The sequence below is a fragment of the Gallus gallus genome, chromosome 6 (genome assembly GCF_016699485.2).
Source record: "Gallus gallus isolate bGalGal1 chromosome 6, bGalGal1.mat.broiler.GRCg7b, whole genome shotgun sequence".
NCBI classification, from domain to species: Eukaryota; Metazoa; Chordata; class Aves; order Galliformes; family Phasianidae; genus Gallus; species Gallus gallus.
In genome coordinates this window covers 3,117,496-3,143,003 of record NC_052537.1, presented here as the reverse complement: position 1 = coordinate 3,143,003, position 25,508 = coordinate 3,117,496, and the positions used below count along the sequence as shown (strand labels likewise).

Genomic DNA, 25,508 nt, shown 5'->3' with positions numbered 1-25,508 from the left:
CAAACTCAAACTATATAGTGAGTGTGATAGGACAGTGCGGCCGAGATTGGGAGATTCTTCCACAGTCTTCAAACTGGTATGGAGATTGGCATTTTTTCATTGCAAGAGAAAGGTTGTCTTCTCTGGCCTGAGTGTTAAGTCTGAGTCTTCAGCTTAGTCAGTGTTGTGACATAGCAGTCAGAATCGATGGTTTGCCTGGGGCCCGGGAAATTCAGAAAGATCATGACTTTCCTACACTGAAATAACACACATCACTTTACTGGCTGAGGGCTGTGTAATGAACTTTCTCTTCAATGGGGAATTCACATCACCACTCTACGGACTATCATTTTGACTTCAGCTTGCAGTCTTGACTCCCTGTCTCATCACTGGTAATGATGTGATCCAGAAAAGAGTCACCTTCAGCCTTGTATTGGTTCAATAGGTCTTGACAAACTTGCATGCAATGTCCTTTTGTTCCAGTGTAAGCATTTGCAGGAGCCATCTGGTACACACGTTGCCCAACTCCTGTGTTGCCCCCATCATTTGCAATACAATGAAGCTGATATTCAATTCTGTACAAAACTCCCCGGTTGTAATCCACAAATTCACGTGAATGAAATTATCGGGGCGTTCTTCATTTCATGATGCAGCAGCTGTGCATGGCTATCTAGAATAGGGCTGATCTTTCATTTTGATGTCACCAGAGCTAAAACGTACCACCCACTTCTTCACTGTGCTTACATCCAGTGTGTGGTTTCCATAAACGTTCAGCAACCATCAATGAATATCAATGGCTTCCATTTTTCCATGTAGAGGAATTCAATTCCACGCTTTTGCTTCATACATACTTTCATGTCACGTCAGATTCCATTCATATCACACTAATATCACACAGATTCCACTTCATATCACACTGCCCCTCTGCTGCCATCTGTCACATGGCAACAAACTGTAATAGAATATTGGTAGGAAGGTTCAACCTCTACTGCCATACCACCAACATCTGCCTCTGACATCGAGGGCCAACTTAACAAAATAGGAGGCATTACTTTCCCAGCAGCTCTCGTACAACATACACTAAGAAAAAAAATACTACCAGGCAATACCTTATATGCCATTACTTTACAGGTGACTCACATCTCTGCTTCAGCACTGTATAACATAAGCTCTTTTAGTGAATCTGCAACTAATGATAGCACGGATGTGTTCTTTAAGACTGCAAGAGGTTCAGAAACATGACACATGCTTATATATATGCTGTAGACTCACAGCATGTGTGATTTGTGACTGCATCGTACCTCAATACTGTCAGATTTTTTGCTTTTTAGGAAGAGTATCTATATTTCTCATACCCCCAGCATACGCAGACTTTTCACGTCCTCGAGGACTCAGTTGGGCACAAGTTTCAGTACTACATGGTGAAGCAGAGCTTTGGAAATAAAAGACCTTAAAAACGAATCTTCAGTTCAAGCCCTGTAAAGAAGATCTTCCCCCAGAAGTGACCTAGTTTTCAAGTTCCCAGCTGTGCTTCAGGCATTCCTCTTAGTATTGACTAAGCATGCAGTATCTTTTGCCTTATCAGTAGAATCACAGGATGGCTAGGATTGGAAGGGATCTTTAAAGATCATTCCATTCCAAAACCCTAAAAGGTTTATTATTACAAACCCAAAAAAGGCTAGGTGACTACTCTAATTGGCCAACAGTTACTTTATACCTCAGACTTGTATTCCAGTGCTGAAGTTCAAAAAAAACCTCTAGGTCTGATAGCAAATTTTAAACCTCCAGACTGTTGCAGGCTGGATATGTAGTACTGTTGATTTTAACCACGTACTCCTGTGGCAGTGGTGGTGTGCAAGTCACAGATTATTCAAATTCTGTTCTTTAAATGCTCTAGCTATATATAAATATATGCTATATTTTTATATTATAACCAAGATACAAAGAAGCAGTTTAAAGTAAATGTATGGATATGCTATTTTCTTTAGAGACGACCACAAATTTCATAGTAGCAACACACGGTATTCATATGACATATTAATGTCTTTGTGGTAGATGATTATGGCAGGAAATGGAGCTCAGTGAATTAACCTCCCTAGAAGAGTGAAATATGTTCCTATAAATTGAACTAGATTAATGCAATACATTGGAATAGTTCCAACTCTGTCTTTACTGCAGCAGGCCTTTTTAATTGTAATTATATTGCAGATGAGTATCTAGGACATACAAGCCTCTCAGCATGAAAGTGCAAAACACAGAGCATCACTAATTAGGAGCACTTCATAAACCGAAACGTTATGTTTGACTCACACAGAAAGCTGAACTACATACATAACAATGTTAATAAGTAGTTCTTATATCTCTTCTTAATTTAATTTTTCCATCTGGGTACGTATGTGCAGAAACATCACATGTCCTTACAAAAGTTAGATCAAATTGACATGACTGAAGACAAAAAGTCTGCCCAAATGGATTAGAGCTTCTGAGTTTTCTTAATACAATATCCTAAGATATTATAGTAGGATTCAATAAAAGGTTATCTTTTTGCACATTACCAAACAGGTCAGAGATATTATTAGCATTAAAAGAAGCTTAAAAGACAGTCAAATCTCTTTGAATAGGTACAAATGCGATTTTATCTTGCAGTTCATTATAAAATATGGTTTGCCCTGTGAATCACTTCCTGAATCATGACTCAGTTGTAATGCAACCAAGTAGATAGATGATAAGTAATAACTTTGGAAGGACTATGTAATTCTATCCTTAATGTAAACATACAACAAAATATTGTAACATAGGATATTAGACTAATTCTGGCTATTAACCAATGCTGTGAGATGTAAAAAGAAAAAAAACAATTCCTGCAGATCAGAAAATTATACAGCTAAGTTGGCTTATTGTAAAGAGACACTAGACTTTATTTAGATTATTATACAGTCACAAAATTGATTCTGCTACCGGAACTGTAAGATCTTAATCCTGATAAGGCTGTTGGATTTATATCTACTTACATGAATTGTGAATTTGGCTAAAACTGCATAATGGAACCTAAAAGAGGTTTTACTGAAATGTACTTTAAATACCTGACCACATGATTTTATTGCAACCAACTCCTGGTTCTTGGTATATAAAAATTAATTATAACAAAGCAACATAGAATAAGATATTAAGTCAGAGCATTTGATCATTGCTATCTTGATGTTTTAGTTTGAGGTCTGAATAATTGCAGTGTAAGTAATTTGTAAGCTTTCCTTTAAGTTCTCCATAGCAATCCAGTATTTGTGAGTATTTTCTAAGCAGCATAGGCCTGACACTGATCTTACTGATAGAAAAGATTACTGGTTTCAAAGGTTAAACTGGAGGATGAATCCCCATCCTAGTACTACTTTCACTGATAACAGAAGTAAACAGTATTTGCAGATATTGTATGTCAAGAGGAACAGAAGCCTTTTGGATCTGCAGCCATAGTACACACACTGTATTACACACCACCTCATGGCTTCAGAACTTGTCTGTAACACAAAGTTAGAAGCCCAAAGAAAAGTAACACGATAGGCAGAGAACTGGGACCAAATGAATCAGTACATTTAGTCTGCTTTTATATGACAAACTTCTCATACTGTAATTTCCACATTAAGCAAACTCATATGACAGAGTTGGTCAACTAGCAACCTGAAGAGTCGCTGTAATATCAACAAGAATTCTGTCTCTCTATCTAGATTTAAAAGGTTGAGTTCATAGTAGGATTACTGAGAAATAACATGGAGAAATTTGTTTAGTCACTAAAGCATTATAAGTTTTAAAAAAATATTTAGAAATCAGGCTGTAACACACAGCATGGTAGGTTTAGAAAGCTTCCTGCAGCTGACTGCACATTAGAATAGAAGCACAAGTTTCTTCTGGAGTCAGGTGAATGTTAGGCTTAGGAGTGGAGTCCTTAAGCATTACAATTTGCATCATATAATGCTACACCATTTGGTAGAAGTGTTCTTATAATCTATACCCTTATTAAAACCACAGATATAATGAACTTCTTCCATTGTACTTTGTTAAATTGACAACGTAGTTCTACTTAGATCTTTGGAGACTGACTGAGCTGTGATCAAGCCAACAAAAGGCATTGTTTGGGATGCATTATCAGGGAGAGTTTATGGTGAACACAACAGAATAATATTGGTGTGAAAAAAAATTGTTCTCATTGAGAAAATAGATGGCCAGTAAAGGGAGTGTAAGCAAATACATAAAGCATCTGCATTTTGAATAAGCCTACAGCTAATGTATTTAAAAGAAGCAATGTTAATGTTTGTTGCTCTACGTATATTTTGGAGTCATACAATAGGAAGGTGAGTTCTATTTTAGGTAAAGGATACCTAAGAAGAGAGAAACAGGGCTACACTCATGCAACATATAATTTCACTTAAGTCACAAATGTGGATAAGTTTATCAGACACGATTAGCAGGAACATGCACTGGAAAAGCAAAATTATTGACGATCAATGCATTTTTCTATAGTCCTAAGGATAACAAAGCGTATGCATGAGGCATGTACACAGTACATATACTAGAGAAGGGGATAGTACAATACAATTTTCCATTCTGGAGAATAAAACCATAGCCAGCATTAAGTAAATACTTGGCATTCTTCACCTATTAATAGAAACCCTCCCCCTTTCCATTCTTTTTTTCTTATATAATTCAGTGGTTGTTACAAAGAATGGTCAAGATAAGTGAAAAGCCATCTATATTCAAATACAGAGCACTAAATCTTTTCCTGTGGTATCTGAGATACCAAAAAAATGTTGTATTTGCTCAATTCCATCCCAGCTGAAACTAAGGCACTAATTATTCACCCTTAAAACTGCAAAAAAAACCAAAACACTTTCAAGCAGAATCTAGAATTGATTTATATTTTTCACAGAAAAGATACTCCAGAAAAAAGAGTCAAGGAAGAGCTCTTGTCATGCATATGAGGACTATTAGATGTATCATGCAGAGAAAGAGCATTCCACACAAGGAAATAATCTTACCCAGCAAATTCTCCACCTTGGGCTTGTGCCTGGCCTGCAATTGCATCCATGATGGCATCTTGGGAATACATGCTGATTGGGGTGTTATACTGGGCGTGAATTATAGTAGCCTTGCCCCCTAGGCCTTTCACCTCAATGGGTTTGTGTGTAGATAGGGCAGAGTCCTTCAGGACACTGGGGTTGAAACGCTCCGTGAAATCCGTGCTGGATTATGCAAGAGTGAGGTTCAGCAGGAAGGGAGAGGAAGAAAGGAGAAAGGTGTGATAGTTAAGTGAGAGAAAAACTACTGACAGAGGAGTGTACATGTGTATTCATGGCATCTCACCACAAAAGCTTCTGTTCAGAGAATAAGAGTCAGCATACTAACAAGTAACAGTTAAAAGCTGGCTGCATTCATGGGTGACATCTTTATGTTGGCTAACAGATAAAAAAGGTGAAGAGTTGTCTTCATAAAAAATCTCTATGTATTTCTGATATTTACATATTCTAAAATTGTACTCTTACATGCATATATCATTATATACATGCACGTAAATACAGGCACACATGTATACATGCATGTCCATCGATGTGCATACATCAGTGAATTCCCCACGAAGGGTCATACCAAGCACTAGGAAAGTACAATGAGACAAACAGATGTCAGCTCCTCCATTATTTAGAAGGTTACAGTGTGTAATTAATCACAGTGAAATTTAGTACTCATGTCTTTTCATGTTGAAAGCACTCTTCAGCCACTAGACCTGCACAAACTCCACAGATGGCCCAAGTGTTGCAATAACAGGATAAATGCTCAGTCTCAAATCCAATTATCTCATCATGCAATCAATGTTGCAGTCATATTTGGAGGAGATACAGCCATCTTCTTCCAGTGGCTTCATTTATGAGGGAAGACTTATCTGAGAAACTGAACCTTGAACAATATAACTGGAGTTCTCATAGCAAAAGGAAGAGTTGGTTTAATGTTGAACTTGAACTGAATTGCACCTAGGTTCCTTGTACTACCTAGCTGAATGTTGTTAAAAGTCCTACAGTTTGGACTGAGCACTGTGTGAAGTTTTAACAACAAATCAAAATCTCCACTGTTAGTTACTGAAGTAACTGCTCTTTCTTAACTTGTGGAATACCAGATTAACATCCAGTCTGCTGATCCTATCCTGCCAACGCAGCAGGAGGATGTCAGCAGTGTAGCTCCTGTATGCTTACCAGGACTAAGCAAAACTGAGAAATCCATCCTCTGAGAAATGGAGATATTCCACAAAGATTTCATTTTGAACTGAGCCAAAAGCTAAGAATGGATATAACCCTCCTGCCCTCAACAGCAACAACAAAAGTAGCGCAGTAATTCTGAAATATGTAATCCAGTTCTAATTGAACAAGTTTCCTTTTCAATATAAAGCCATTAGATCATCTTGATTATAATTAAGTCATCTGCTAAATTCTTTCCTGTGACTGAACTACATCTGCCCTGGTAGTGGAACAGTAGTGTTCCTGTCAGTCATAACGTAGCTATGGGGTGTATTTGAGTACTAAATCTGAACTGCCAACAATGCATTGAGGAAAAAAGAAAATCAAGTAAAGATGGCAACCATCGGACAGTCTTCCAGTGATTATCAAAGATGATGTGCCACCCCTGAATCCAGCCAGGAGACTCCACTATGCTTTGAGCCATCTTTGTGGTGGGATGCCCTGACTGCAGATGGGCAGTAGAAGAGAGACAGAGTCGCACATCATTCAGAAATACTCCACAGAACATAAACAGCAACATGCTCAAGGAACTGAGACATAAATAAGCACATGCTGTACTACAGCCATAGCCTTTAATGACACATCATCAACAATGACATATATCGACATTATAAGGGAGGAAAATGGAAAGCTGGATTATGCATTCAGGGAAAAGTGAAAATGACCTTTTTAAAAAATACATTTTCATATCTAAAATGCCTCTTCATCAACTGTTCTGCAACATGATATTATTATTCTGCTGACATCATCTGCTGAAAGGTGATGTGCAGAGATGTCCAGCATGTTATACTCTTGACTTTACAGCATGCACATGCCTTACTCTAACAACAGTATCTCTTTTCATTGTAATATTTTCAGTGATCATCTACTCGTTACAAACACATAGGTCCCCAAGATCTTCAATTTACTGTTCTCATTTCCCCACACTACAAGGCATATTGAAGAGATTCTAAAGCCAGGATCCGAGAAGACTGTGAACAAAAGGATGGAGATTAAAATTGCCACTTTTAAAGAAGATAAATAAAGATGATACATAAAAATAAATGTTGAAGAAAGACAGCGACAGCCCTGTAATGTGTATGTATACAGCCCCTTTTGCTTTCCAATATCATATATTATCAGTGTAAGATGTCAAGAGCTTTATTCATCTAGAGGAGCTACATCGATTGCATGACACTACTCCAACACCTCACTGAAATCAACAGAAAATGCCAACCCAGTGTAAATTATAAGTTTTAAATATTATTTCAATTTTATGTATTCTACTATTTCTAACCTTCTCTTATAAGTTTAAATTTGACATTTAACTAAAACAGTTATTTATTTTAAGCTGAATTTAGCCCAGTCTTTTCAGTAATTTATTGACAAAATTCAGCTCAGAGACAGAAGACAACTTTAAAAAGAATACTCTGCCCTCATCTTAGAAAACTGAAGATCAGAGCTGAGGAATCTGTAAATTAATAAAGCAGATCAATCACAATTCCTAATCAAACACATATCCTTATTTGGGGAATTTTTATTTATTTATTTATTTTACTAGAGTCAATTACTTTTCAGGTCTTTTCAGTATCAATATCTATTATCAACCTAAATTAGAATTCTAATAGAGTGCAACTTCAGAAATCAACTTAATGCTTAGATAAAAAATACATCACTAATAATGCACCTAAAAAGGCTCTGATAAATCCTAAGGGCAAGAAGACTACATAAAAAGTTAGAAGGAATCCAATCTTGAGTGTAGAGACGAACAAGTCTGAAAGCATCTACAAGAACTAAGTAAGCATAGATGCTAAGTTCGTTTGTAGTATTAAAACATCACCAAGAAATGCTAAACACATCATGTGCTTAGAACAGAGCACCTCTGGACAACAGTGGCAGCATATGATGCTTGCCAAACCAATAAGGTTCAAAAAGAAAAAAAAGCTTGTAAGCAAGACACGGCAGAAACATCAGGGATCATGCTACCCCGGAAAGCAAACCTTCACACATACAGCATAACACAAATACTTAGCACTACACGAATAATACTAACTTGGAAGTGGTGTTGGTTATAACCTAAAAGAAGAGAAAGAGAACAAACATCATCATAACCAAACAGAAAACATCAGTAGTTTTCACAGTGCAAAAGGAAAAGGTAGTTACAGTTTACTAAAGCTTTAAGACCATCTGCAAATAAGAGCAAAAAAAAATGTATGCCTAAAAACCCCAACATGATTAAGAAAGGAAAAAATGCAGGGATTATAGTTCATCTACATGGATTTAGTAGGGTACTATGGCACTTTGGCTGACCCTTGAACATGATGTTATTGCTGTACATCCCTGAATGTGCTATTATCAAAATGTATGGTAGGAGAATAAGTGTTTGCAGAGTATATTCTCAACTAAAAATAGCAAATGAGTTATAGAGATTATATTCTTCCCCTAGATACTAAATATTCGGGGGTGAAATTGGTTCTCCTCAGGTCATCCTCAAAATCAGTATTGCAAGATTGACTTGTCTTTTACTTGCTGGAGAATATTCAAAGAATGTTTTAAATCTAAAATTGAGGAATATGCCTTATTATTTAACAAGCTATTGGCTGAAATTTTACTGCACATACATTATGCCAACAGTAATGCCAACATTAATTTAAGCATAGATATAACTAGCTTTCTCACTGTGAAATAAAGACAGTCCTTGCATTCTCTATTTTTTTTTTTGGCTATCCATATCAGAATATTTTATTTCATGTGCTATGTACACAAGCTGAAAAAAACATACGGTTGTGGCGTATTCTGCTCCACTCCATAAACAAGAGACTGTGACTTGAATGGTTATTCCAAAAGAAACACAATACCAAGCTGAAAACATACATCTTATGCAGTCAAAGCTGGGAGCAATGAAGAGAGTATGCTCAGACTGTCATATTTTATGACATTACTTGCTAATAACTTCTATTGGTTTCAAGAATAGACACGCAACCCATGGAAGCTATTTTCCCTTAGTTTCTTCAAAGCTTAGATCATATTCACAGATGAAGAGAAATCCATCATGATTTGAACAAATGAATAACGAAGAGTTCAGGATCAGATAATAATCATTTCTTCTTATTTAGCTGCAGTTAACGGTACCGGGCACTACACCTTCCAACTTGCTGCTGCAATGGTGAATCTGGAGCAGATGTGGGACTGATACAAAACACTGGACGGCAATGTTAGACTGACATTCAAACCAGAATGTTAGGCTTTTTCTCTTCGGGAGCCTTTGATATGCTGCATTTTTATTTTTTTCAAAAATACCGACATTTTGCAATTGGTTCACCCCGTTGCATTTTTCATGATTGAAAAATGCTCTTGTGAGTCAGAGCTGCAGTAAAGGATTTGTACTTCTGCATTTCCATGGAAAGGCAATCACAGATCACCTTCTGCAATTACTGTTCTTCAGCCTCTCAGATTCAGGAATATTCTTCTAATTTTATAAACCCTACATAAAGCCAAATATAACAATCTGTTACAGGAACCAGCAGAGCTATATTAGGAACAAGCTGTAGCCTGTAAGCATATCACTGATCCTATATCCATTTTAGGTACCTACAGGACGACAGCTGGGCACTCATTTACAATGAAATATGGAGTAACAATATCATTTTCTGAAGTGGATTCTAATGGATGCTTTAATCCTCTAATCCATGTCTCTGCTTTACAAATACAATGACAGAAGTACAGGGTCCTTACCATAGGCTTTAATGAAAGGGTATCTTACAAAAACAAAAATACGTGCAAAGATGAAAATCATTACATGTGTATGTACTAACAACAGCTCAACAGCCACATCTCAAACATTTTTTTTCTTAGGTGTGAAAATGTTATCAATTTCCTTCAAAGAGTAAAGCTTTGTTTCTCTGTACATTTCGTATGCTATGAGAAAATCCCCTCCGGTTTAGAGCCACACACTAATTTAGCTTAATTCTAAATATGGACACATGAAAGACCCAACTTGCTGCTCACAGGGGTCACACAGTAAGAAGTAACCCAAGCCACCTGGTAAGTACATGCAGGACAGGTATTTACTGCCCTTGACCTACGGTGCAAAAAATAACTTACACTGGAATGGAAAAGAACGACATGTTAGAAGCTATGACTCATTCTTCACATTTATCAGTGTTCCCCTTTGAGGGCATAAAGTTCTGCACTTTTAACCAACCACCTCCGTGTTTTTTTTTTTTACCCCGGCTCAGGATTCTCAAATCTTAATGTAAAAGTACATCAGAGCAACAGATGCTCTATTATTCTGGAAAAGTCAAGGAAGCAATCTCAAAATTAGTTCTAGCTTACTGACAGGATTTTCCATGGTGAAACCTCCGACAGCAATTCACACAACTAAGTTTAAGCGATTTGGTGAAAACAGCAAATTGAATTTGTATTTCAACAAATTGAAACAAAATACAGCTTCAGATTTACTCCCAAACCTGCATTTTCTTATAGGTTTTACTCCACTGATAAGTACCTGCTCATGAACAGACAGTTTTGAAGCTCCAGAATCTTATGAACATATCTATACCATATCCCATGCAAAGCAACAAAGACCGGAGCAGATTTTGCAGGGCTCAGGGTGCCTTCTTTGTATGCTCTTTCACATAACAAAATGGAGACAAACATGGGTAACACAAAATCTCAAGACAGTTACATATTTCACCTCACTATCTGAAGAGCAGTTAGAATGACACCTCTCACTTCATGGGTAACACTTCAGTGAGAGTAGGAAAGAAAGATTTAAGGCATTCCTAAGTTTATTTGCATGTAAACAGATTTAGAATGCTCTAAACCTCAGAGGGATTACCTGAGAAGATGAGATAAAGGCTGTTTTACAGTGGTTTTGTTTTTTAAACAGAACGCTTAGATGATTTTTCATATACTGTCTTGTTTGTCATTCAAGTTCATACACAGTTCCACCTCAAATGCCATTCTGTCAGACTGCCCCTCTGCTGCCATCTGTCACACAGGAAAGAAATATAAGGGAGTACTGGTGGGAAGGTTCAACCTCTACCGCCATACCACCAACACCCACCTCTGATATTGTGGGCCAACATAACAAAATAAGAGGCATTACTTTTGGAGCAGCCTTTGTACATTTTGATTATAAATGTGTACATGTAAAGGAGGAAAAACATGGAAAAACAGCAGAATGAAGACAGAACTGTTGTAGCAATTGGACAGATCAATACAATGGGAAAGGTGTTACAACAGAGGTGTGATGATGGAAGGACTGGCACGATAGCAAGGTGCTATAAAGGAAGGGAAGAAGACTGCTCACCCACATGAGAAGACTCCAGGTTCACAGGGGAAAGCTCCACCAAGGAGGGATCTCCAACCAGAGATCCTTCCCCAGTGGCAGTCAGCCCTTAAATGGGGTCTAAGTGAAGCGCAGCCAGGCTCCACCCCTTCTGGTCACACAGTTGAATTGCCTTCACCTGTGCTCCCAGGGCTGGCCAGGTCCTTTCCCCAGGTGCTCAGCGATTCAGGCCATGTCTCAACAGTTCCCATACAACTCCTTTTCGCGGCATCACCTTTTCTGCACCCCAACAACCACAGTCACTATGTTACATAGCCCTATCACAGTTCCTTCTGGTATCAAAAGTGTGCTTCACACAGACTCCAGTGAGTGAGGAATGCAGCTGTGCTGTTACTATATACATTATATTTATATTATATATTGTATATATATTTATATATTATATTATATTAAATAATAAGCAGTTAGAATGCAGAGCCATCCAAAATACAGCCTCTTCAATAAATCCTAGCAGACATTAAGAAGGTACGTGAAGACAGTGGGAGAAAGACAGTGAGATACACTCTCAGAAAACTTGGCATTTTGAAATAAAACAGAAATTAGCTTTCCTCAAGAAAACTCTAAATGAGAAGCATTTTGAGGTATACTTGGCTGATCTTGCCTATGAACCTGTTTTCTTTTAAATATGAATTGCCCTTCTTAATTATCCAGGATGCAAAGGAGAGTGTAGGATTTCTTCAGATAAGTTAATTAGGATTGGAAATGCTGAATCACTGAATTACAGAATTGCAGGAGTTAGAAGAGAACTCTAGAGATCAAGTCCAACCCCCCTGCTAAAGGAGGTTCCCTACAGTAGGTTGCACAGGTAGGCATCCAAATAGGTCTTGAATATCTCCAAACAAGGAGAGTCCACAGTCTTTCTGAGCAGCCTGTTCCACTGCTCTGTCACCCTCACTGTACAGAAGTTAATCCACATATTTGCAAGGAACTTCTTATGTTCCAGTTTGTGGCCATTGCTCCTTGTCCTTTTACTGCACACTGCTGAAAGGAGTTTAGCCTCATCCAATTGCATCCTGCAGTTTAGTTACGTATAAACATTGATCAGACCTCCTCTCAGCCTTCTCTAGGCTGAACAGATCCAGGTCCCTCAGCCTTTCTTCATATGGGAGATGCTCCAGACATCATCATCATCATGAATGCTCCAAAGAGTTATTATAAATTATCTGAACCAGAAGAACCTTCTAAAGCATTTATACATGCTTTTTTCATAGGAATAAAATATCCTTTCCAAAAACTTTAAACCCTTGCATTTTACTCTAGCAAAGAGTAAAACTGTTCTTCATTGGTATATGAAGTAAAGGAGTTGAAAGCATGCATTTATTATCACACCTTGAATGCATTGTCTGAAATTTGTTGCTTTTTTCTCATGTAAACAATTCCCTCTTGTTGAAATTACACCTTTCCCCATATTCTTAAGAAACTTCATTTTAAAATAAGCATAAATAAGCAAAATAAATATAATAGCAGATTAATACATGAGGCAGAGAAAGTAGAACTCATCTCTCGTTGCTTTTCATCACACGCTGCAGTCCAAGTTGCTTACTTCACACACCTAACAATAATGCAGTTCTCTGCAATATATTAACACATTGAAAACCTCGACACTGAGGTCAAACTGTGTAGGGAGCATCTGCAGATTATGCCTTCTTAACATACAAGTTAAGAACACAATGATCAGATATGAGACAGATTATGTTCAAACCAGAGGATTCAACAAACTTTTAACTTATTTTGCAAAAGAAGGCCAATACATTAAGGAAGGGATTAAAGCAGGACATTGCAGTAAACTAGCATGTCAGGTTTGCTGGTCAAAGCAATTTCTCCTTAGGAAAGTACCAAACAGTCAGATGTCTACTACAGCAGCTTCTATAATGGCTGGTAGGGATACTACCTTCTAGGAGAATGCAAACATCATTTTAAAACTGAAAATGCCACAGCTCTGATGTGATGCTACAGTCATTGTGTTTCTTTTCATGCTCTGATGATTGCTGCCAATTCATATTACAGTTCAGATACCAAAGACCTAGAGTTATTCTGTAATGGTACTGTAAATATATTTTGGGGGAATACTAAACAATTTAAAGATTGTTCCAGACCTCAATCACGATTACAACACAAATGTACAACAGGGTAGGTACTATTACATTCATATTCCAGCAAGATCTTGTTTGAATATTACTATGAACTTATTGAAACATTAAATATGTTACCACGTTACCTACCCTGTAGGAAGTCCACCTTCCGAAGCCCTTCGTCTGAGACTTAATTTATGCATCTCAGCCATTTCCCTTAGAGTTTCTGCTGAGTAAAGGCCAATAGGGTTGTTATATTGCCTTGCAGGGCTCAGTTGGTGTACAGGACTATTGCCTTCAGCCAATACAGGGCTTAGTTTTGAACCTAGATTACTCTTTGCAGGTGAAATGTCGGGAGTCACAGACTGAGAGGACATGGAAGATCTAACTGTGGTAGTCTTTAAGAAAGAAGAGCTATTTGAAAAGCTGATCTCTTCCTTGTTGAAGTAGCCTGAAAATGTTCCATTGGTTGCTAAAACACTACCCATAGGCCCGGTCGCCGTGTTAGTTAGAGGACTGAAGGTTGCTCTGTTGCCATTGATTTCCCAAGCAGGTTCCTGTAGTAGCAAACATGCAGGCCAAGAAAAGAAAAAAAAGAAAAGAGCAATCATAGAACACATGCAAAAAATAATACATCTGCAATCACTGCTTTCTAAACATATTGATATACTAGCAACAAACAGATTAAGGGCCAAAGCATCCAACCTTTCAGGGAAGATTATCAACGAAGAAGCTCACTGTTTCAAAATCAGGGAAGTAAAACATACTCAAGCATTTTTTATCTTCTTTGTTTGTTTGTTTAATCAACAAATTAAAGCTTATCATTAGGAGAGCGTTTGCTATTGGTCAACTTCATAGCAATGATTGTATACAAATACAATACCGTCTATTAGTTTCTAAGATAATTAAGAAAACTTAGAAGATATCCTAAGGTCAGAATTATCTGAAATAATATACAAACATGAAAGTCAATCTCATTATTATAAAAACATAATTATTCTAAACCACACCATTCTATTTTTTGTGAGTACGCTTGAAGTTATTGAAGCCCACACCTTGCATTGCTTTCACAGGCTTTGGTTCATGCTAATTAGGCCATGCAGCATTGTTAGCAAATAGACCAAAGGGACTCAAGAATAGGTATCTGCTCCGACAGAATGCTCCCATTCTGACAATTTCTGCATAATTTCCACTTGAGTGAGGGTGTGCATGAGTACATGGATGATAGCTGTATGATCCTACAGCTACATTCCAGATAATGTTTCTAACTAGGACTGCAGTCAAAGTCACAGTAAACTCTCCTGACAATAACTATGCTCATTAAAGTCTGTGCTTGTTCTCAAATTAGAAGTGTATTAACAGAAACTCATCCTGGTAAAAGGTAGTACTATGCTTCACTTTAATAAATGATTTACTAATAATGCAGTTTAGTGTAACTGAAGTAAAGGGTAATATCAAAACAGAAAAATACTGCTTTTCTTGCAACACAAAGAAGAAAGTAATGCTTGTCAAAAAACCCACCTCAGCATCACTTAGAAAATGCATGTAAAACTTCTGTTCTCGTATTAGCTAAAAGATCCTTTCCCTGTTTCTCCCCTTCAGTTCAAGCTTATTCTGGTGTAGCACCATCTAAACCATTGGAACTGGAAAGCACTCAGCACTTCACAGGACACACCGAGCCCACTTTGGGTTAAACCACCTTTTCTTTCCAGCTACTGGCAGGGTGCAGTGATTGCAGTTCTGTTTTTTTTGGAAGGCTGCCTGCTTACAGTATGGACAATTTTATCAAAGAGGAATACAAACTGCTCTTTCAGGTGGGTGTATTATACCTTTCCTCTCTGATTTCTTATTCTATTTTATCTAATATTACAATATAAGAAAACGACTTGTGCTTTGGATATATAGAAAAGCAAACTCACATTTTACCATGCTGCTTGTCATCCTCTTTGTCTTGACAATACCTAACTCTGCAGTTTCCCTTTTGCATTTAAGCAAAGCACTATCTTCGTGTTTTAGCATGTCTGTTCAGCGGGTCAGGCTCTCTACATACAGTGTCTTTGAAAACCTTTTGCATTTGTAGCTTTGGGAAGGTTGCCTCATGCAACATGAAGGAACAGTTAGCAAGATCAATTAAGAAACTACCCGATCTGAGCTATGATGCAAAAATGTTCCATGTTTGAGGAAAAAAAAAGTTTTCAGAGGTACTCACTCATGTGACTTTAAACAACTCTTAGCATTTAATGGTGTACTCTGAAATATCTAATACTTTTGTCAAAGCTGAGGTTAGAGAAGAGTAAATAAAATTATGACAGCCCTTCTGACAATGGAGGGAAAACACAGAAGTTAAAATCCTGAAGGCTCAGTGACAAGCAAAATTCTAATACTCTAACATTTCTCCCATGTTTGCCTTTTGAACCTGGAATCCTGAGTTCAACTCACCCTGCACATATTTTAAAATACTGAATTAAATGGTTTCAAAAGTGCTGCTTTATTATATTCTTTTGTGTCTGTAATTATGTAATTTGGGTAAGACACTCTATAGCCGAGATACCCAACAAAATATTTTAATGCTTAGCAATTTGTAGGTTTCTCTAGAGCCCAAACTAACATCTTGAAGTTTATCTGAGAAGCTTAGAATCCTGGCTCCAGTCTAAATTGTGTTCTGCATATTTTTCTACAGAAGGAGGATCACTCCCATCTTTCTCTCTGGACCTGCAGCTGTAACAGGTGCCCAGGTACCCACACGCTCACAGTTCAGAAGTCCAGCCAGCCAGAGGCTGCAGTCCAGCTTGGGGGACAGGAGAAAGAAGGGGACACAACTCAGAAGAAAGGACAGAGCTCACCACCTGTTCTCAGTGACAGCAGCAGGTGGTAACCTACAGGGGCGTTTTGCCTCCTTTGGGCTGGCACTGCTGTGTTTGCCATATTTAACGTCCTACATGCACTTCCCCGTAGCCATACATGAACCATACATCTGCAAATAATTTAGCCTCTGATTCCCTATGTTTGCTGGTACAGGTTACCATTAACGTTATTTACTGACTTTGATGCTGAGGTTCACTATTAAGATATTTTACTTTCTCCTCTTGGATTTTCCTATATTGCATATTTAAGTTTTAGGGAGGTTGAGTACATTTGGAAAACCAAGATAATATGAACTTATTAGTTATAACTAATTGTAAAATAACTAACCCATCCAATAAAGCTAAACATCTGGAAGAGAATTAATTATAACATTAATACATCTAGGATGTTTTGAATCAAATATTGAAGTCCAATAAAATGAGCTTGGAACTTTTTTTGGTTAATTAACACCACGAGATTTTAGCTGGCTTTAATAGCTGTCCAGGGCTGTAGAAATAAAGTGCTATTCCTTTTAAAGTTAATAAATGAAATTGAATTGCATACTCCAGTCATTATACTGTGACACTGGGAACAGCAACCCATCAGCCTCTAGTGGCCTACTGCATGTTTCCAAGTGTTATTGAATAAATAGAAAGCACATATTGTGTCTCAAAATGTTTTTTAAGAGGCAAACACGCAAGGCTGTGTTCACAGGTTAAATGAAGGTTACAAGCTAGCAGAAAGTGGAAAAATAATGAAAACAGTACAGAGGTGACTGAGAACAAAAAGTATCTGACAGAGTTATATTTATTTGTCACTTTGAAAAATCAGTGGCTTCTATCTAAATTTACCATGAGCTTCCTTTCTAAACGTTGTAATAAAAGGACATGCAAATAGATCTGATTATACAGTATCTATATTATGCAACGACTGCTTGTGAGAGAAAATCCAGATATTTCCTCAATCAGAACTCATTTTCATTATTTTAGTGTTACTGAACACTAACAGTAAGTAAAGGGAAAATTACAGGGCAGCCCTAAGAAACAATGGTTGATGATTATTTACCAAGCTTTGTGACATGAATGAACCTTTGCTTTCATCCCACAAACCATTTCTATCTGGAAGAGTAGCATACCAGCAACTCAGTACTAGAGCTCCTAGTAACCCAGCAGTGCCAGGTTAGCATTCTCCATTTTAAGTTACTACTCAGGGTAGTTCAAGTATAGGGTGTTTTCCCTTATCTGGGGAGAAAGGGATGAAACACGAAGTGGATAAAAGAGCAGTGATATAATTTCCTTTTCATATTCTGCCCAATAATCACCTTATTATCTCTTTGCTGTTGTGATTCCTCATCCAAATTCTTCCTGGGACTATACCTTAGAATAAAATACTGTTCTTTCTTTCTTTCTTTTTTTCCTGGTTCAGTTCAGTCACAAAAGCAGATCAATACAGGAAAACAATTTCTGAAATCTGAAGGTCAGATTTCTTAGTCCTGAGCATCAGCACAGCTTTCAGCATTACTTCTCAGGAAACACAGCCAAGTGTAACAAGCATCCCCTTGTTCCCCAACTGTCTCTCACCCCAATCTGCGTTGTCATCTCTGCGGCTGGAAGAGCAAGATAACGTTTACGACGCCAGTCTGTTGCTACTCTTCAGCCGACCAGAAGAGGAGGCTCTGGCATTGAGCAGTGGGCTTGCAGCATTGTGAGGGAAAGCTGGATTTTAATTTCCCAGTGTAATGGCAGTGAATGAGCTTAAAACTGACAATGTAGAGGAGTCTCAAACATTTGGGAATACAAGGAAGCTACAAATCAGCTCAGTTTCTATTCTGCAATATTATTTGTTCTTTTTTCTTACAGGTATTTAATCACTATGAAAAGCAAATTCTGCTTTTCTATATTGGAGAAGAGAGAAATACATTTATATAGAAAAATACCAGCTTTTCAGGTCCTCTTTTTTTGAAAGCTTAAGTATCTTTTGTCTGTTTCTGTGGCCATACAGTCTTTATTATAAACGACTCCGGGTTTTAGCACTTCTGGGAGAACAGTTTTACATCTCTTCGACTACAGTAATGAATTTGACCTCCCAGCATACCCAAGAAAAAGGTGCAACTTTAAGCTTTTTATAGAAAAAAAAAAAATAGAGGCACAATGGCATTAAATGAGTCTGCTCAAAGACACTCAACAAATAGCTTTTGGCTCAGCCTTCTCTTTCATCGTATACTTTGCTAAAGAGACCTATCCTCCCTTCATCTATTTTCTCTTAGCCACATAGGTACCTAAATTTGTCAGGAAACAAGTCCTTAGCATTATGAGATCCTCAATGGGATTCTGTAATATGTGTCTTCCGTAGGGTAGTTATATTGTTACAATGAAAGAGGCTTTCTTAATATCTTTATACAAAGGAAGAAATGTTAAATCGATGCACTTAGCCTTAAAGGTTCGGGTCAACCATTTTGAACTGCACTGAGCTGAATCCTCACCTGTATTATGTACACTTGAAAAGTTGGCAGAAGCTCACTGACTGGTAATGACTTCATCTCAAGTCCTTGGATTCATACCTACTCCTCTCGCTGTTTGCTGTTAGCCATAGTTATCTCTTCCTCCTGCACCTATGCTACATCTGTGGCACAATATTTGACTAAAACTTATCCTAAATCAAAACTGTTTCAAGTTTAAGATTCATGTTAGAGAGGAAAATATTGAAACTGCAAAGCAGTTTAACTCTTATTTTCAGTAATAGCCTGCAGCACAGCTGAAGCCATACTTATAGTTGTAGAACTTGTATCATCTGTAACATTGATCAGCTCAAAAAGGTAATTAGAGAATGGGATAGATAGAAAAATACCACTGTCCTTCCTTACATCTTTTTTAAAGAACATATCTTTAGTTTTTCCTCAAGTGCAGAAAGTGATGACCATAGCAAAGAATACATGCTTGAAAATTAGTGGAAGTTACATTCTGATTAGAGTAACGTATGGCTTATAATAAGACACTGAACTTGCACATGCAGAATTTTTTTTTAGCTAACACTGCCATGCCTTAACCTTGACCCAGAAAGAGGTAAGAAAAACTTCCCTTGCTGTTTGAGGTCAGCACTGTCATGACTGTTCTGTAATGTCATTTTCTGCTATTTTGGTAAGGCAACTGAACTCATTTCAAGTGAACCATCAAAGTCTAAACCTTGTCAAGCAGTGATGTGGAGGTGGCAGCTTCTTGCCTATGTGTCAAAGAACTCTTCATTTCTACAGTGACAGTGTTAACAGAAATAATATAGGGAGAAGCAAAGAAACGTTGATTTTAAAGTGTATTTACTGTAACATATCTTATTGTGACATCCCCATACTGCTGTTTGTGTCACTAAGGATATTTTATTCTGAATTTTGAGACCTATTTTCCAATGGTTCGATGCCTTAATTTCTTTCCAAATCATTCTCAGAGAAGAATTTCACTTTCTGCACTCAACATTACCTTTATTACTTTTTAACACCTAAAATTACTGTTGTCCACTTCAATTATTTTTGTATTGCACGGATACAAGTCTTAGCCCAAGAAGACATACTGCTGGCTTTCAATAGTCCTGTTTTTATATCTGGTCAGCAGCTTCTGTGCTCCAAAACATAAGTGTCACTCCTGACCTGCTAACTCCAGCACTCCACTGCTGTGTGTTCCACTAGGCCAAAGATCCTGCCAAAAAAATCTGTTTGAATACTGTTAGAAAACCTGTTCCCCGCTATGCCTTAACATAGATGTCACCTTCTCCAAATAAAGATGCTACAAATTCTCTTTTCCAGCTGCAAGTACTGCTTGTACCCCATTCAGAATCAGCTACCTTCAGCAGCAGCTATAAGCGTTTCCTATGCCAGGATAGGCTCTCTTCCCCTTCCTGCCCTGTATTTTGCTGGTGCACTGGAACACCAATCTAATTGAAAGAATGATCCACCCTTTTTCTTCTAGGAATTTCTAAGTACCGTTTGGCAAGTCTTCCAATAACTTTCTCCCACATAAAACTTGTAAAATCATGATATAAGGAGAAATAACTCTGAGGAAGACCAGTTATTGATTTCTTCTTCCCTCATCAAAAAGATTACAAGATCCAGAATGAAGTAACATTTTTTTCTGACTCAACTAATAAGTAGCTTTTCAGGTTCACTTCAAATTTAGCACAATAAAATTGAGTCAAATTACTCTCCCCAGTTGTGTTCTCTAGCTTCTTGCTAGCTTCCTTGTGTCTGTGGTAGTTACCTGGATGATGCCAACCTTCTAAGATTTGAATTTGGAAAGTATGGTGTTTATTTAAAAAAAAAAATTAAAGATTACCAGAAATTCGAACTATTAAAGTAGGAGAAGATCACCTAGCTCCCCATGTCTTTTGATCATAAATGTTTCTTATCTTATGTTACAAGGTTGTGATGAAACCGGTGCAGAATGAATAAAATGGCAGTAATGGAGATTTTACCTCCTCTCCATTTATTTAAATTCATCAGCAATACAAACATCCTCCTCAGTGCTTTAGCCTTAGGATGTATACCATCTGTCAGGCACCCTAACTCCTCAGTTCCTCCAAAATATATCTGAGGTCTTGTCAGAGACAGTCAAAGAATGATTGTTCAAATATGAACATTTAAATTATGGAAGCTAACAACATTTATGAACAGAAACCAAGCCATCCATTTCCTCTGCCATTTGCTGTTACTCACTAAATCGACTTCTCTTTTTATTTTGATGTTTGTTGAATAATGCAACGAGAATGCAATATGATGCAAATCCTCAACTCCCTTGTATGTCTGTGTTCCAAATCACTGCATTTCCAATTGTAGTCTGGATTTAGTTACACTGAGGCACAGTCTAAAGGATTTTTCCCCAAGAATATACAAAAGCAAGTGTATATTTTCCAGCGTCTTTGGTAGCCGCTTGGTTATATGAAAAAAGAAAGTCAGGAAGACAACAGATTCCAGTTGTTCAGAATTAGATCAGAGGACAGCTAGATGCTTTGGTTCTGTTAATCAGAAACTAGCAAAATATAGATCATCAGGTACATTATCATCAGTTCTGCTTCCTATGCATTCATTCAATATTTATTTATTTAGGAGGGACAAAAGCTATTTTCAGTAGTAGGTATTTACCTTCACCATGGTAGATAAAAACATTAACTTTGGCTGAGTATAACTGTGTCACATACCTTCTGGTGGGGAATTACAGCTCTGGGTGAGTCAATTTTGGGTGGTGTGGTTGAAACTGGCACTGGACGTTTTGATCTGAGGATTAAAAAAAGAGATTTTGCAATCAGGACTTTTTTTGTTCCAGATAAAATTTTACATTTCTTGCAAAAATGCTACTTCACCAGCAGTGAAAATTAGGCAAAGCTAATACTTTTTCTAGTCATCATAAAGCCTTTTTCAGGTTCTCACTTGCAAAAGTCTTAGATGTGAAGAATAATGTCTGATTTAGTTTCTCTGAACAATGAAAAGCCAGTGATTACAGAAGAGCCTTTGACTTTGCATCACCCATTTTCTAGTATCTTATGACTGGATTTTTACAGATACCAGTTAGCTGTAACAGGAGATAAACTCACGTTTGGACAGCAGTCTGGAACATGAGAGTTAGAAGTGTCTTAAGATGCAATGACTATGCTTTGATACTGAGGCATATCAAGATCAACTCCTCAAAAGATTATTAGTTAACATCTTAAGCTATGTAGCAATTACCACTCCTTAAATGCCTGTGCAGGAAGAAACAAGTCTATTTCTTTATATTATTTTTTTATTATAATTTATAGTTTCTACAGTAGAATAGTTTCACTTCACTCCAAATACTCACCACCTTCCATCTGTGTTTAACGAATACACAAGGATTTTAAAAACTGAAATAAACCCTACCAAAATATTTGCAAAGCGCACAATCCACCCTTTGCTTGGAATATAATAAAATCAATTAAGCAGAGTTAAAATGTTAACTGAAGTACTTCATGATGCTCAGAAAGTGAAGACTTATTTGGGAAGGTTTTGAGAACTTCTATAGCAATGAATACCCTTCTGAAATCTTCCCAGAAAACATAGGATCACAGGAAAATGAACTGAAGAAAGTACAAATAATCAAAGGAATCACAGTTATGTTACTGCTGTCCTATTGTCAACCTACAGATTAGAGTTGTATTTCAAAATTTCACCCATAAAAATTATATTTTGTAATTAGGACAGAGGAACAAAATTGAAATAAAAGTACATAAAATCACACAAAACTGTTACTGAAGAACAAGAACTAAGATGTCTAGAACTGTTTGCTTTAGAAAAAAATGAATAGGGGAAGACATTATAGATGTTAGGAAAATAGTGAATGGTAGGAAAAGGGAAATAAAGCTATGCTGAACAAAGTAAAACTGAAAAGACAACATATATACAATTGGTAGAAGGCAAAATTTGTTTCCTAGTGTAGTTGATTAACCTGAAGTGAAACTTAACGCTACAAGACAACATTGATACTATGAGAACAATAGGCCATCAGGATGGATTAGATAGTTATTCTTTTAACAAAAACATAGAAGATGCTTTTGGTTCAGCAAAATTAAGTAGCCATACAGGTTCTCATTTTTCATAGCACAACTTAATAACAGATTAATTGTGGAAGATATTCCATTTTAGGCTCGTTATTTCCTTACTGAGGGCTGTGTTGCTCTTTCCAATGACATACCTAACGGTGGTACCTATTGGAGAAAGAAAACTGAAAAAGATAAAAGCTGGGGCCAGTCATAGTGAGAATCCATGTATTAAAACATAGCATCATGTTGAGCTGTGTATTTAGCTTTGGTTGCCATGTATAAAATATCTACAAAAGAAACAAACTATGAAAAAAATGAGTCATCTTCACAGGAACTGGAAGATTTCTTAATGGAAAACAGAAATTATGATACTCTTTTAACCTGCCCACAGCAGGGGGGATAGAACTAGATGTTCTTTAAGGTTCCTATCAACCCAAGCCACTGTATGATTGTATGATTCCTGAAGCAAGAGGCTAGAAAACTGTAAAAGGCACTAGTAACCGATATTTAGAGATTGCATATATCATAATATGACAAAATAACAATCTGAGATATACTTCGAGTTCAAGGACAAAAGCTGATCACTAACTGCCTTGAACAAACTTTCCTCAGAGATGTGTTATTAACCCATCTTCCTTCAGCAGTGCTTCCACCAGCCATTTCAGCTAAGAGAAAAAATAACTCATGTTTGAGACATGCATGCTTATCTTGAAGGACAGCCTAAAAAGAGAACGAAAATGAAGTAAGCTCCAGCCCAGAACACAGAGTTGCAGAAAATTGACTGGAAAAATTTATGAATAAGCGAAGTTTTAGGGGAGATTCTGATCCTCCTTCCACTGGTACCCAGGTATTTCTATGGAGTTATCGAGGGGGTCCTAGACATAGTCAAACTCATAGCCAGGCAGCGTGGGCACTGAGTGTACCTTCTGCTCTATCCATTGGTCATGAATTCTAGTGCCCAAGTTGCTCAGCAGTGTAAACACTTTTTGTTGCTCTTACATGCAGAATAAACAGCTGCCTACAACAAGTTTAATGCGTAACTAGAAAATATTTGTATTGCATTATCCTGGGCTGCATCAAGAGGGGTGGCCAGCAAGGTGAGGGAGGTGATTGCCCACCTCTTCTCTGCTCTTGTGAGACCTCATCTGGAGTACTGCATCCAGGCCTGGGGTCCCCCTACGATTCTGCTGTTTACTTTATCTCTGTTTTTCCCAGTCATTACTTGACCACAGAAGATGCTAAGGAGCTTTATTTCTTTCAAATGTTGCTCATAAACTACCTCTGCCGTTCAAAGTGTTATCCAACTAAGATAATTATTTCACACTGACTTTGAGATTTTAAGATATTACTTTAAAACAAAAAGTGTTCCTACATAACTCTGTCTTGGATATTTGTAACTGCGATATTTAGCAACAGAATGATAAAGCTTGCTAAATTTGGCACAGGTTTGCATCAGAGAAAAGGGCAAAAGAGGTGAAGTCAATTTGTGGAATGAAAAATGTATGTACTTCTAAAGTGATTATTTACATAAGAGCTATCATTCCTCAGGGAAAACATCCTGCTAGTTCAGGATATTTTTTTCTCCCTCCTTTGCTAGACCATATCCTGCAACACCACCACCAACTTAGATTTTACTGCTTTTCAAGTCACTAAGGTGCTGCTGCTGTACCTATCTGTCTCAGTTTACATTTTAATTCATTGACTGCAAAATTATTTTATTCCAAATATTCATGGAATACGCTTAGTTTGTAGGGCTACAAGGAAGATGAAAGTCCAGATTTCACAAATGATTGTGATAATTATTGATTCAATGTTGAAATATTCCAGGAAGATAATTTTTTCCAGTCAAAGCAATCGATTTGTCTTCAACTCGTCTGCATTTTGTTTCCTAGTTTCAAAGTAAAAAATGGAAATCAAAGGCTTGTTTCTCAGTCTTAAGAAAGCTTAAATATGTAATTCCAGCATTTTTTGAATTCTCCCCTAGTATTTCCTGTACTGGGAGATACACCTCCACTGCCTCCAACTACAGGTTCTCTGCCTTACTGGAGTTTGAAAGCAGTAGGGATCTAGTTTTGAAAAGTAGTTCAATTTTGATAGTACTGTTGATATAACTGTCAAACTTTCTATTTGTTCCCATCTACCTAAATATATCTTTAATCAAAGAGCACTTGACTTCAATTCTATTACCTCTGCACTCACAACAAAGGTTCATCAGGACTCATATGCACTAAAAGTAGCTGCCTGCCTAAGGAAAGGCTTCCAGGGAGTTCAAGTTCTGTAATGCAATAACAGCTTATCCCTACTCTCAGGGGAGCATACTACCATGCTTGGAGACAGGAGATACGATCTAACAGCTGATAGCTCTTTTTCATGCTTGTGGCAGTTTTTTGTAGTTTATAACTTCAACAGTCAGTGTCTATCTTCACTTCTTGGATTCTTAGGACAGCTAAAATCATTCTTACATTAAGT

The 25,508-nt window shown here is 37.3% G+C and overlaps 1 protein-coding gene across 6 annotated transcripts in view; it reads right to left on the bottom strand.

Moving 5' to 3' along the window:
• The window catches only part of LDB3 (LIM domain binding 3), a 120,883-nt gene that overhangs the window by 51,104 nt on the left and 44,271 nt on the right, over positions 1 to 25,508 (bottom strand). For 5 of the 6 annotated variants that reach the window (XM_040702318.2, XM_040702319.2, XM_040702320.2 and 2 more), the window contains exons 4-6: positions 21,684 to 21,759; positions 8,287 to 8,309; positions 5,007 to 5,210 (exon numbers count right to left, since the gene is read on the bottom strand). In XM_040702318.2, the coding sequence (XP_040558252.1) occupies positions 5,007 to 5,210; positions 8,287 to 8,309; positions 21,684 to 21,759 (303 nt within the window). Of the gene's footprint in view, positions 1 to 5,006; positions 5,211 to 8,286; positions 8,310 to 13,808; positions 14,216 to 21,683; positions 21,760 to 25,508 lie in introns of all 6 variants that reach the window. The other variant, XM_015287989.4, reaches the window with a different exon arrangement.